The 15239-nt window shown below is 42.8% G+C and overlaps 1 protein-coding gene across 1 annotated transcript; it reads right to left on the bottom strand.

The window, feature by feature from the left end:
• Positions 1-10624: 10624 nt before the first annotated feature.
• On the bottom strand, positions 10625-11667 carry LOC118408466 (the record flags this gene model as incomplete). The annotated part of the gene is given in 1 exon segment (XM_035809284.1): positions 10625-11667. A coding segment is annotated over 1 exon segment (566 nt), but the record flags the coding sequence as incomplete, so codon positions are not given.
• Positions 11668-15239: the final 3572 nt, after the last annotated feature.

Consider the following 15239-nt stretch of genomic DNA (forward strand, 5'->3'; position numbering starts at 1 on the left):
CAACCAGGTCTACTGGACTGACAATTGCAAAGCATTATCCACACATGTCACATTCACACATTGTTGAAGGCCAGACTGAAAGTATTACCTGCTGTGTCTCTGTAGTTGTCCTGAAAGGTACAGTTGCAGATGCCAAAGGTGTGGATGGCTATCCTGTGTGAAAATTTGCCCGTCCCGGACTAGTCCGAACCGGCATGAACCGTCAGTTCGAACCATGCAATAGTCCGGGGGTCGGACGGGTCGGTCGGACGGGACGGACGCTCGACAGTTCGCAGAACGGTTCGGACGGCCAAAAAGCGTCCAGATTGGCCGCTTGGACTAGCCCGGACTACGTTCCGGACTGGTCCCGGACGGCATGGTTCGAACGCTTTCGGGCGGCGGCCTGGAGCGGGCAGTTCGAACGGTTCGAGCCGGTACGGCTCCGCCCGGGCCGGACGGCCGAACGGGCGGTTCCCATAGCAACAAAGCGATCCGAACCGTCTGGGGGCGTGCAGAGCACCGCGGGGCGCCGGTTCGGACGTCTGCGGACGTCTGCGAACCACCAATTTACATGGCAATTGTACCTCCCAAACACCCGTGGAATGCGCAAAATCGTGCTGTTGTGAGGTGGAAATCGATGCCCAAACAGTTCGGACGGTCTGAACCGCCGGAATGCCGTTACAAAATAGAAAGAATTTGAATGCAATTCATCCCTCTGCCGCCAGCGCTCCTATAGACAAAATATTAATGACGGCTTGAAGTTACAGAATGACACCAGCCGCAAGACAATCAATGTAAATCACATGTGCCCTCACTTTGACGTTATGTGCGTGCGGAGTCCCAGGAAACATTTGATTGCCCGCACAAACCATGTACAAAGCGCAAGTAATGGATTTCTGATGTCTTTCCGACTGAAGCGTGGTTGCCAAACATGTGGTGGAGACACTATCACTAAAATATGATATACATTCAAGTCCATAATCTAGAAGATTCATTTATAAACATCATTGAATGCCCTAATATATTCATGCCAACGCTAGGCACGTTACGCACCCAGCGGCGGCGAGGGTTCAGTGACCCCATCTCAAACGTAAACAAGAAGACGATCCTATGAAGAAGCCAAACATTTTGTTGGTGTGTGTTGAACTTCATTGTATTTTGTTGAAAGAAAGTTGTATCTAAATATTGAATGGTAATATATGTTCATCTAGTGCCACAAAATATTATTCTACGTGTCTAAAATAAGACTAGTTTTGATATAGGTGCTGGCCCCCATACGTGAATTGAACTCTCCCACACTTGATTGAAGCCTCCCGGTCCTTTGGGACAGCCGTCCGACAAGTGCGCACATGTCTATAACTCGTTGTTTGTTGTTTATTTTACGTTCCACATGTTAATTTTTGGCACAGTTTGCACATCCATTGACAGGAATACCACTAAGAATGATGTCGCCATTATACCCATTTCCTTTGTGTTTCTTGCCTTTTTTCACGAGCAAGTTATTCAAAGACGGGAAAATACGATCCAGATATCAATTTGCGAGCCAGTGGCTAGGCCACACCCACACAGCGCGAAACTTTAGGTATAGAGGCGTGCCGCTGTCCATCATCGCGTGGCGACCGACAAAATAATTAGCAACCATCTCCGCTAGCTGGGTGTCATGCTGTCCGTATTATAAAACGTCTGCACAGTTATTATTGGAATCTTTCGTCAGTAAATTTACTTTGCGCACTTGTAAGCGACTTTTGACAAGACTGGCCGGTGTTCCCGTAAAGCTTTCCTTCTGTCCTAACCCCAGCAAAACGGGCCTGGTCTCCGGGGACAGCCGCCTACCAGACCGATTCGTAGGGCAGGAATCAAAATGTCACACTACAACGGGTCTCCAATTTCTGGAAGGGTGGCAAAATCACCAACGTCCGGCCGCACCTTTGAGCTTCGGCCGTAAGTCTAGAATCTGCTTAAATTATTCAGCAAAGCAAATAGGATGTAAAGTCTGCTTGTCTCTAGTGTATAGTTATTGTGCATGTGATTTCATTAACTTTTGTAAAACCAACGATATTCAGAAGGCTTCAGAAGTACCACGAGTGTTATCATACAATGTTAATTGAATGAGTGGAGATTAAAAGACGTCACCCTAGAGGATTATTGTTAACCTACGCCGTAGACGTTTTAACTTTCACATCGCTTGATAGATTTTTATGCCCGTCAAAGGCACATGTGTGAATAGCAGGCGAAATCTTTACTTGCGGCACAAGTGAATAAACGCTTTTTGAAAAGTTGGTAAGGAGGAACAATATTAAACGGGGAGGATTATTGTCGAGGAAATTCCGCTCGTGAGGACATGGATATATAACGTCCTTGGGAGGAAGTTACTAGTATGCCATGGTGAGTAGAAGTAATTCTATGGAACGTTGATATTAATATTTTTCAGTTGTAGTTGTACTCTACTCTCTCTACTCTATATGAAGCATGGGCATGGACACCTGACGTGCTCATTCAGATTACGCTTAGTCTACAGTTTAGTCTTTGTTCTGTGCGTTTAGTTGTTACACAACATTGTGCATGTACACAACCAAGATACGCTACTGAAGCACAGAGAAGAAAACAACTTCGCTGGAATTTCACAGGTTTTATCCCCAGGGGCAGGCAGGCGAGTTTCTAAAGCTTGACTCCCTGCTGACAATAATCCCGATAGCCCGTCCGAACGGTTCAAACGGTTCGGGATTTACTGTGGCGTGTCCAGAGATCCGCCTGGCTCCGACATGTCCGACCCGTGAGAACGTTGCCCCCAACCAGGGAGGTTTTATCAAACCCGGGACATTGAGGAAACAACTTTGTTACCTTCGTCATGGATTTAAAATTACCGATCAGTGGTGTATGCGGAAATTGTAAGACGATCATAATCACATCATTATCTTCGCCGAGAAGGTTATATTTATGATATAATTTGCAACGGTACGTGGAAACATGACTTCCTCTTTGATGCAACAAGTGAAAATTACGTCATACCACTGTGTTTCCACGAAAATGGGCGCTGAAACAACACTGTGCATAATACAGCCCCCAGGAGTCCCAGTAAGTGCGGAAAAAATACACGGATACTTCAGTTAGCCAGGATTTTGACTGTGCTGTTGATAATTTCACATCTAACACACTTGGTAACACAGCTAAACGATGTAAAACAGTTTCTTACCAGTTCAGTCTTGAACAAGAAGGGATGTTTGTATTCCAGTCCGTTCGTATTCCACGGAAGTTTCGGCAGTCGGTTGGAACAGCACCAGAACATAATTCCACACAAATTGTTTGTGTTGCTAGTCCTTTTCCATCTCTCCATGGCAGTTTGATGCATCCTGACCCGAAACGACAACGTACAAACCCCTCACGCGACACCTCTTCCAACTTATCCATGATAGTCTGTGCATTTAGCCTTAGTATAAGACTAAAAAGCGGAAAAATAACACAGGACATCAGGAAACGGTTTACTGATGAGTTTTCAATTTGAAATGACCGCGACGCACGCGCAATGCTCATGTTATCCCCAGGGGCAGACAGGGGAGTCTTTCAAGCTTGACACCCTGCTGACAATAATCGTGATAGCCGGTCCGAACGTTCAGAACGGTACGGGAAGCACTGTTGCGTGTCCTGAGATCCGCCTGTCCCTGGCCCGATCCAGGGCAGTTCTCTAAATCTATTAAACCTTTCATATTACGAAGGATGAAGCGTCCAAATTTCTCAGGAGAACATGACACCGACCCCTAGATTGTGCGTCACCATCCCCAACCCCTATCAATTTACGACGCACGGGTAGTGCATAGTCTCTCCTTCTGTAAATGTAACGTGCTGGATGCAGCCATCCACGGCGTTTCTTGATCCAGTCGTCGCTTCGACTAACGAGTAATATATTTTCGAATTTTTATTGTACGTTTGTGCTCTTAAAGCTAAGTACAGGTCAAAATGATAAAGTAGTTCTAACGCTTCTAACAACAATATGCATGTAAAATGGTGGCGTTAGATGTTCGGCTAACCGTTACCCGTGTCCGAGGCTGTTTTGGATACCGTACTCTAGCTTGACACAGCACTGTACTTGTTTTTAGTCCCACTTTCTTGATATAATGTCACTGGTCAAGCTCAACACGTTTTCAGAGAGTCGATTGAAGTCTCGCTGCTGCAGGTCGTCCAACAGGTGATCCAACCAGGTACTGCTCACAAGTTCCTTTCCGGCCAAAGCATGCGCTTTGACTCCAAACGATGGTGGAAATTTTGGTAAGTGAGAAACATTCAAAATATTGCACTTCACAAATCATGTTAGGTATTGTCCACAAGGCGAGATAATGCCGGACGTCATGAAAGGCAATAAAGATGCTAAATACATTTTCAACATTATCTCCCGTATTATTGCACATTTGGACAGAATCGTCGCTTGGTACAATGGCAGTCAATCGAAACGTAGTGCTACTCAATGTCGTCTTATTTGTAAAGCGCCAGAGACAATTATTCAATCATAGGGTAGAAAGATTATATTTAGTTCTACAGAAAACAATGGTGGTCTGTAACTTTTGCCCCGCCCGTTTTAACGCCGTGCGAGCATGATCAATCCCGAGTCGTGTGGTGAAGACCTCAGGTGCCAGGGTGACCTACAATAGCATTGTCGTTTATTCTTCTTATAGTACTTTATTACACTGCGCTTGGAAGACAACGATTTTATTGGCGTTGGCAATGTAGTTAGCAAATCAAACACGACAGCAGAACGGACAATATAGCGTTCGTGTGATTTAGAAACGAAATACGGCGTGCCGAATTCTTATTCGCTATGCCACTGCGACTATCCAAGCGGTATCTGCTGTTACGTGTTTAAGACTTTTTTTCTCATTTATCGCTAGAGAAAAATAAAGAGACAAACAGGACTAAAACATATTCATTCTTCATGAGAACAGACTTCGTAACAATGACTTGTTCATACCTATAGATATTCATATGTCTGTTTAGTTATAGACCTTACGAAAGTCGCTTTACTTTTGTCGTGTCAATAAAGATTTTATATGCTGCATGCACGGCATTTGGTAGTGTACGAGATACGATACAAAGACTGGTACTTCGTGGCAGATTACCCTTTAATAATGGTCGAGAGGATAAACATGTAGGTGTGATCCGCACACTCAACGCTGCGTGGGCGTGATGGGCAATCCAAACTGTGCAGGTCGCGTACTGTTCCCTGGCAGGCTACACTCCTCTTGCCGGCTTACTCTTCTATTCATTCTATTTCTACGGTTTTCCAGCGACCCGGAGTCTGGTACTGGTAGAGACTAACATTTTCCTGCAAGGAGAGAGCAAGCCGACTTCAGTAGACCGCCCGGCGGGGCCGTAAACAGGCATTTGTCGCAGTTCTCCCAGACGTATTTTCCCGTCCATAAAACTCGGACAGGGCCCACAGCCTAAATTATGTCACAAAATGTGGCAATATGTAACTGCAAAAATTTTGGCATTGTCTGAATCACTTGAATTTATCGTAAAATTTCTCCGTTTGTCACATTTCTGAGTATGTTTAAAACTTCTTATTGACGACCAGGGGGCTCAAATACGTGGTTGAACAACGTGTTTTGGCTCGCGATATTCAGATGAGTTTCCAAGAAACTTGATAGTGGGGCATAGGAATTCAGTTTCAGCTTCTTACAACCAATCATGTGGCTCATTATTTGCAGTGAAAATCGACGTCTCCGGCTGATTTCGTACAAATCGTAGCGATTGGCTAGCCCTGAGTAAATAGATTGTCCCACACTGTACACATCAAACGGCTGCCGCCAGCATGGCGCCATGGCAACGGCCAATGTGTGGTGGGAAGACCACCAGAGCGCCTCTCACGTGCGCCTCACAGGCGGGATGTCAATCAACCCGCTGTTTATTTCAGCGGGTACGGCCTGGAACTGGGATCGCCGTGTTTGCCAAAATCATCTCGCGCACGGGACAGTCGGCTTTCCGAGCAACGCTCGCATATGCAGAAAAACTGCACTGAGTAGCGGAGCAGATTCTTCAAAGGGTGACTCAACACTGTAAGCTGGAAATTGGAAAATGAACAGTATTTTATAAGTGTATGTAAACTTTACTAGAAGACCCATCAGTTTGTTTTTGCTACTCTATTGAGCATTGTATCATACTCTACTCTTTACTTCAGATAGCCGTGCGTGGTGAACGAATATGCAAGAAAACACTTCACCCATTCATTAGTCGCGGCCAACATATAATATAGAAGAAAAGTTGTAGATTTGAAGGTAGAAAAATCTAATTTTTATTTTATTTTCATAGGATTACTTAGTCTATTAGTATTGTTTAGGCGACAGTACAACGCTATTACTATTAGTGTTCGCCCGCTCTGGCTGTTGCCCCGTAAAACATGCCTCTAACAGTGTCTAATATAGTCTCACCGGACTGTACCGCTCTTCTGGTCGCTGCGCTTAGTGTACGGAAGGGGGCGCTGTCGCACGGCTTCATACAATTTTGGGACTTAGACAAAATTTGGCTGGGCGGCGGCAATTTTTTCTAAGTGTTTTACGGCGCCCGAGGCGTCCGGCGGTCCTGAACTGCCGAACGTGCTGAACCACTTAATGACGGTTCGCCGCCCGACGCTCGGACGGGCAGCCTCGCGGGCCGGACGGCTTTCACGTAGGCGGACCGTGTGGACTGCCCTCGGACCGGTCCGAACCGTTCAGGGCGAGTTGATTTTCACACAGGATGTCCCAATCTAAATTGCCTGTCAAACAGACATGTTATGTAAAGGCACATCCAGGCATGCCAGGTTTACATTTTATTTGTAAGACTTTACTTGTGATTGGTCTCTCTATAGGTGTCCAGTCAGGTGTTGTTGCAAGCTACAGTTCTAGGAAGCTGTGCTCCATCCGGGACTTGCTGAACATGCAGACATGTCAGGTTGTCACATTGTTTGGAGATGAATATGTTCCCCGTTATTTTTCTGCAGGTTACCAGGCAGGTACAGTTGCAGACATGTGAGGGCTAATCAAAGTATGTCAGATCCATACATTGTTGGGAGATAACAGAAGTAATAATATAACTTTATTGCACAACAATTGTACGAGGTACAAAGTATGGCATCTACATAACTACAGTGCTATAACTTAACTTAGGGCTTATCTAACTAATACAGGAGTTGTAGTATGGGATAAGTTTCTTACAATCATTGGAGGCTTTTACAATCATTTGGGGAATTTCTAATGTCAAAACCTTCTTTGATATATTTTCCTATATCTGCCATGCAGGGATTGTCACATGTCATTATGTATCTGAATTTGCACTTCAGGTCCATTTGGATAGATCCTTGTGTACAAAATGACAGCCTTCTGTATAGAGAATTGCGTATATCGGAATATTTGGGACATACAACCATAAAGTGATATTCGTCTTCGATTAGCTCTGGACAGAATGGACAAACCCTCTGGTCAATAGGGATTTTTTGGAATCTTCCGGTTTCTATATTTAATTTGTGACAGCCAATTCTGAGTTGTGTGATTGCCCTACGAACGTCAAGGCTCTTTATGGTTGAAATGTAATTTTCTTGCTTGTAATGCTTGTTCAATGTAGAAAGAGATGAGAGTTTGGAATTGTTTCGAATAGAGGAATGCCAATTTTGCACGTATATATCTTGTAAACGTTGTCGTAACTGAGTGGTGATTGTGTCTATGTGGTATGACCTCGGGTTCAGCCATATGTGTCCAAAGCCTTGGTAGTTGAGGATATTTTTTACGTGGACAATCCAATCATGTTCTCCAAATGAAACAGTATTGTATGCCTCACGAAGAAGGGCATCTTCGGGCAGATTAACTAAACGATGCCAATATTTCACAAGTTGCATTTCTGCATCAATCCTAGCTGGGAAAGTTCCCAATTCTCCCCTGACACCATCGTTTGAGGCTTTGGCATGAATGCCTAACAGAAATTTTTGGAAGCGCATGTCAATGATGTCAAATTCTGGAATTTGTTGATTTGAGTCTAGGTTTATAATTTGGAAACCGTTATCTCGTAAAATATGGCTATTGGCATGACGCAATAGTATTTCTTTATCTGTATTTCTTTCCAAACATACAACATAAGTAGTATTCAAAGCAGAAGAGGTGGTTTTTCGAATGGTAGCTGGAAAGTTATCTTGAATATTAAGTTTTTTAAGTAAAGTAGAAAAAACCTTTGAGGAAGGTTCGCAGATGTTATTGGTATGTGATACAATGATTCTTATACTTTTAGAAAAACGGTCAAAGCACGTGATTTCTGAACAGTACATAAAGATGGGTTTTACAAATTTGTCAAATAGATTTTTTCCGAGATTGATTGAAATGTCCTTGTTAGAGAGTAAAAGAGCCTTGAGTTTGAAAAGTGCTCTCATTGCTTTGGTTTTCAAATATTTCCTGGCGGTTTTGAATTTTCCGGAGAATGTGAAAGGAATGCCGAGGTATGTATAGCTGTCAGTGATTTCTATATTTTTGCCATAAATATGGAATTGGTCTTTGTTATTCTTGCTAGAACCTTTGCCAAAAACAACTACCTTGGTTTTTGAAACATTGACAGATAGCTTCCATTTCTTACAATAGTTTTCTAGGCAGTCAATACAATGCTGTAGCCCTTGTTTTGACGATGAAATCAGAGCGAGATCGTCTGCCCAGGATAAACAGTTTAGAGATTTTGAGGTTAGGACTGCAGGGTCACATTTTGTGGGGTCAAAGCACTCAGATATATCATTGATGAATAAATTAAATAATAAAGGACTAAGATTACATCCCTGCCGTACTCCGCATACGGAAGGAAAGGAGTTTGATAATCCATTATCTAATCTAACTGCATAATTCACATCATTGTACATGGATTTTATAATATTAAAGAAATTACCTCCGATACCACATTTATGCAACTTATAGAATAGCCCATCTCGCCAAACACTGTCAAATGCCTTCCTCATGTCAACAAAGCATACGAATAGTTTTCCGCCTTTTTTCTTGGTGTATTTGTCTATTAGAGATTTTAAGATAAAAACATTGTCGGAGGTTCTACATCTTTTCCGGAACCCAAACTGTGTGTCATCTAGAAGTTTGTTTCTTTCTGCAAAGTTTTGTAACCTGTTGTTTAGAATGAGTGTGAATAATTTGGATAGACAACTAGAAATCGCTATTCCTCGATAGTTGTCTGCATTACTTTTATCACCTGATTTATGTATTGGCGTAAGAATACTTGTATTCCAGTTGGAAGGAAAGGTGCCTTTATCAAGTATAGTATTGAAAAGACTCACTAAAGGTTGACATAGATGTTTTGCACCATACTTTAACTTTTCATTTGAGATTGAGTCGATACCGGAAGCTTTTCCCGTTTTTAATAATTTTAAACCATTTAAGACTTCCACTGGAGTGAATGGGAAATCTAAGGGATTTGGGGTATGATCATCTACTGATTAAGGTATTCAAGTGACCGTTTTTTCGAAGACAGTACCAAAGCTGCTGTCAGTTATCAAATTAGTTAAACTTGTAAAGTGGTGTATCCATTCTTCAGATGTTATATTGGGATCGCAAGTATTTTGTTGTGTTTTCCACTGATTTCTTTGTCCAAATATTTTAAAAGTGACCAAAATTCCTTTGGATTGTTTTTGTTGAATTCTTCCAATTTTGCTAGAAGGTCGGAATTGTACTTCTGTTTACGCTGTTTGATGAGTTTCTTGTAATCACGCAAAGCTGTGAAATATTTGCTTCTAATTTCTTTTAGCCAGGGTTCTTTTTTCAATGCCAGTGACAGTCTTTTTAAACGTTGGCGTGAAGACCAGCAGCATTGATCAAACCAAACTTTGTTTTTCTTACCGCTTTGTGCGGGTTTCTTTGTTTGTTTATTTGGCTTTGTTTTCAGTGACTTCTTTGCTACATCTAGCAATAACTCTGTAAAGTTTGTAACAGATTTTTCAGTCGAACAGAATGATGTTTGGCAGAAGTTTTGAAATTTTGAAATTGTATCTCTACTATCTAAAATACTTTGATATATTGATTTTGATTCATCTGTCCAAATGAATGCGGTTGGTTTGGGTTTTATCTGGTTAGTTGCTTTTTGAAAATGAGCGGAGTAATTTGTTGACAATGAGAAGGAAACATGACAATGATCAGAAAATTCGGAGATTGGGCTAACATTTACATATTGTACATCGGATAATAGAGAATTGCGCACAATACAATAATCGACAACACTAGAACCGTTGTAATGATAACAGGTAAAATCGCCTTTTAGGTCCCCCGCGAATCTACCATTTAGAATAGTTAAATCGGCTGCTGAACACAAATCTATCAATGTTTTACCGTAGTTGTTAACTTTGATATCTCTGTTCTGTCTGTTTTTGGTGAAACAGAGACCGTCTGTTATAGGATTGTCAAAGGTGAAAGTGTCAAAATGATTTTCTATCAACTGGCCAGTTCTTGCATTTAAATCGCCTAACACGACGATATCTCCTAAATTAGAGTATTTACATATGTCATTAGAGAGTATTTCAAAGGGAGATTCATTAGACGATTTAGAAGATGATTCGGGGGGGATATAGGCATTACATAAATATAAGTCATTTTCTAAGCCAAAAAATTGCTTGTCAAACTTGCACCAAACAGTCACAACACGTACTACTAACTAATTTGGAAATCCCTCTCCTGTACAAACTTTTAAAAATAACTGCTACCCCACCTGAATTCCGTTTAGCCCCTTTACTTCTAATTCTACTGCTAGTGAAAAAACTATAACCTGGTAAGTCTAAATCTACATAACTGTCTAGCCAGGTCTCTTGAACACAAATGATGTCGCTATTTTCTACATATGAAAGAAATTCGTCATCTTTGAATTTCTTGCAACAGCTTCCCTGGATATTCCAAGAAGAAAATACTAGTGCAGATGTTTTTGACATCCTCCGTATTTGAATAGGAGTACACAATATCTACATGGGATCGGTATTATGACATATGCATACGAAATAGTTGTAAAAAAAGGAGAATAAACTCCTCTAGAATTGAGAGTGAACATAGTATGAAGATAAGGAATAACTTTACCTCTACGGCTTTACATGTCTGTGAAGGATGGTATCAAAGTTCATTTAAGGTCCCAGAAATCAAGATGTGAGAATGTCCCATGCTTTACGGAAACGCTTTCCAATCTGCTTCCACTGGAGAACTGTCTGTTTGGTGGGTCGTAACTGCAGCGTGGCGATCGGTGAAGTCGGGACTTGTAGAGTTCCATTAGACCGGCTTCCCGTGGTGATCGGTGAGGTCACGACTTGTTGGGTTCCACCAGGTCGGCTTCCTGTTGTAGGGTTTCGGTTGGATGTCAGACTAGCAGGACTGACAGGCTTCCTCGATCCAAGTGGAATGGCATTCACACTGTTCTTGAACCAGTCTCGTGTCGGGATGGCATTGTCACGTTTGGTGGCGGCAGTTTGAGGCCTTGGGTGAGCGTGTTGGTCGGAGGAGCGGTATCCACGTTGTGGGCGCGGCGTCGGAAGCTGTGGCGGGCCCGCTGTTGGTGTAGGTGGCGATGCATTGAGTGTGCGTTTGACGTCGGCAACTAGTAGTTTGGTTCCACTTCTGGGGTCTAGGTGTATTTGGTCTGGCAGGTAGAGATGTCTGTCCTGTGTTAACTTCCTGTGTTTAATGTACGTGAAGCCAGAATTCCTGGATAGTTTGAGTACTTCTTGGTTGTATGATTTGATATTCTCATTCAGGGTGGATCTCTGATTCGGTCCTCTTTGTAGTACTTGGGACACAGCCACCCTTGCATTTGGGAAGGACTTCTTTGTCGCTTCTAGCAGCCTGTCAGTGTTACGGAGCGTCTTGTGAACTGAGTCTGAGTGTCCTTTGCTGTTATCTAGATCGTTAGATCCAACGTGTAAAATAACAGTCTTGGTTGTGGAATCCTTGATGTTGCTGATGTTGTCAACGGCCGCACTTATGGTGCTGCTCCTGTGGATCTTTGTATGGTTTGCTTTAAAAGCGCGATCTGGATCCACATCCCGAAAAAGTGAATCTGAAAAGATTCTTATCTCAACCCCGGCATTCTCACTTCGCACATGGTTGTTCACAGATTGGGGCATGTTGGTACAGACAGCTGGTGTCTGGTCGTCGGGAACAATGGTTTGTTTGTTGTGCTTCTTGTTCACGGGAGTAAAGCCATTGTCATGTGAAGTAGACCTGTCATTGTTATGGGAACTTGGGGCTTTGTTGTCATGTAGAGAGTGCGTCACACCACAATGGCAGGTAGCAAACATCTGTTCCAAATCTTTATACCTGTCCACCAGTACCTGAATCTCTGAATCTTGCTTTGTTATGATGTCTTGTAGGTCGGCATTTGAAGCTGCCAAATCATCTACTTTCAGGGACATACTATGAAGTCTCTCTTTCCATAGGTTCCTTTCGATCGAGATCTCTTGCTTTGCTTCTGATTTCTCCTTCATGAGCTTTTCTTTCTGTAGAGTCATGTCTTTGCGAGAATTGTTCAGATCTGTCTGGAGTTTTGCGGCAGCCTTTCTGATATGACTTTCAAGTGCCTTCTGAGCGGCTTCGATCTGTGTGGATATGGCATTCAGACTTTTCATGTGAGCCTTCTCTCGCTCCTTTTCTTTCGCGATTAGCTCGTCCCTGAAGGCGTTGAGTTTGCCGATCGTATCTACGTATTGTTTTTGTAGATCGTTGAAGGCACTGTCACTCGCTTTTATGGACTTTTCAACAGAAATCACACGTTCTAGATACACTTCTACTGGAGAGTTCGATGTACCTGTTAGTGTTACGTTACGTGTGTCACTTGACTCGTTTGTTTCAGAAGTTACGCCGGATGTCACTGGGGGGTCGCGTGAGTCACCGGTTATGGCGTCACCGGCACTTTGGGCGCCATTTACAAAATCCTGTTGCAGCTGTTCTGTGAAACTGCTACCAGTTGGGGTTTCAAGACCCTCTAATGTTCGTGGAGCGGTGGATTTGGGCATAGTCGGTGTCTCAGTCACATTGGATGGACATGGTGTCTTGGGCAAGGGCTGTTCTGTAGAGATTGTCTGGAAGCTATTGACGGCGTCCCTCACGCGTTGGACGCCATCTTTGGCGCTTGCCCTTGTACGTTTGTCAAGCATTGTTACATTGTTTTTCAGTTCAGGGTACAGTAAATCTACCCACCACTTGGTTCTTTGACCCTGAACCATTAGACCATTCTTCTTGTGGTAAAAGTGAACTGATAGAAGGCTTTTACCTGTCTTTGTTGCCGATGAGAAGTTGACGGACAAGCTTGTTGTGCCTTGCGTGGATTTCCAGGTCACTGTTGTTCCTTTGTGGTCTTCAAAGTTCTTGTCAAAGTTGTCCTTGTGAAGTTGAATCCACTTGTCTAGCTGGCTTGTCCGCAGTTTCACTCCACACAGTCGAGACTTTTCCACGTCTTCGTAGTCGAAGGCCAGGGTTTCGTCCAGCGGGACTTTGGAGAGATTGATATTCCATGGTTTCGTCGTGGGCGTCTTACCCTTTGGCGTCTTGGACTCGGCTCCCATATTTCAATGTTCCTCTGTCGTTACAGATGTTATTAAAAATCCTCAAAATTATAGAATACGTGAGACGTTAAGATAGACTCACATATGCACTAAAATACCTTACTCCATGTAGTATTATGGTACTCCAAACTAAGTCACATACGGAGAGCTAACGACGCGTGTCCGCGTCCGTCCGCCATCTTGAATATTGCTAAGTCCCCCTAACCGCCACCAAAAATGTGGATTTTTAAAAAGTGTCCGAATTAGGCAAACTATGGTATCTTTGGAAAGCTCTTTTCGTGGGGAGTTGAATGCTGCAATCCGTTTTCGGATAGCTCTTTTTGTTATCGACTTATTCCCTTTTAAAGTTAAGCACCGATTACAGTAACCTAAAATATGGATTTTTGAAAAGTGTCCGAAATAGGCAAACTATGGTATCTTTGGAAAGGTCTCTTGGTGGGGAGTTGAATGCTGCAATCCGTTTTCGCATAGCTCTTTTTGTTGTCGAGTTATTACCGTTATTAGCTAAGTCCCCCTAACCGCGACCAAAAATGTGGATTTTTAAAAAGTGTCCGAAATAGGCAAACTATGGTATCTTTAGAAAGCTCTCTTGGTGGGGAGTTGAATGCTGCAATCCGTTTTCGGATAGCTCTTTTTCTTGTCCAGTTATTCCCTTTATTGCTAAGTCCCCCTAACCGCGACCCAAAATGTGGATTTTTAAAAAGTGTCCGAATTAGGCAAACTATGGTATCTTTAGAAAGCTCTTTTCGTGGGGAGTTGAATGCTGCAATCCGCTTTTGGATAGCTCTTTCTGTTGTCGAGTTATTCCCGTTTAAAGTTAAGCACCGATTACAGTAACCTTAAATGTGGATTTTTGAAAAGTGTCCGAAATAGGGAAACTATGGTATCTTTGCAAAGCCCTTTTGGTGGGGAGTTGAATGCTGCAATCCGTTTTCGGATAGCTCTTTTTGTTGTCCAGTTATTCCCGTTATTAGCTAAGCCCCCCTAACCACGACCAAAAATGTGGATTTTGAAAAAGTGTCCGAAATAGGCAAACTATGGTTTCTTTGGAAAGTTCTCTTGGTGGTTAGTTGATGCTGCAATCCGCTTTCGGATAGCTCTTTTTGTTGTCCAGTTATTCCCGTTATTAGCTAAGCCCCCCTAACCGCGACCAAAAATGTGGATTTTTAAAAAGTGTCCGAAATAGGCAAACTATGGTTTCTTTAGAAAGGTCCCTTGGTGGTTAGTTGAATGCTGCAATCCGCTTTCGGATAGCTCTTTTTGTTGTCGAGTTATTCCCGTTATTAGCTAAGTCCCTGTAACCGCGACCAAAAATGTTGATTTTTAAAAAGTGTCCGAAATAGGCAAACTATGGTATCTTTGGAAAGGTGTCTTGGTGGGGAGTTGAATGCTGCAATCCGCTTTCGGATAGCTCTGTTTGTTGTCGAGTTATTCCCGTTCTTAGCTAAGTCCCCCTAACCGCGACCCAAATGTGGATTTTTGAAAAGTGTCCGAAATAGGCAAACTATGGTATCTTTGAAAAGGTCTCTTGGTGGGGAGTTGAATGCTGCAATCCGCTTTTGGATAGCTTTTTTTGTTGTCGAGTTATTCCCGTTTAAAGTTAAGCACCGATTACAGTAACCTTAAATGTGGATTTTTGAAAAGTGTCCGAAATAGGCAAACTATGGTATCTTTTCAAAGGTCTCTTGGTGGGGAGTTGAATGCTGCAATCCGTTTTCGGATA

The sequence above is a fragment of the Branchiostoma floridae genome, unplaced genomic scaffold, assembly GCF_000003815.2.
Source record: "Branchiostoma floridae strain S238N-H82 unplaced genomic scaffold, Bfl_VNyyK Sc7u5tJ_1588, whole genome shotgun sequence".
Lineage (NCBI taxonomy): Eukaryota > Metazoa > Chordata > Leptocardii > Amphioxiformes > Branchiostomatidae > Branchiostoma > Branchiostoma floridae.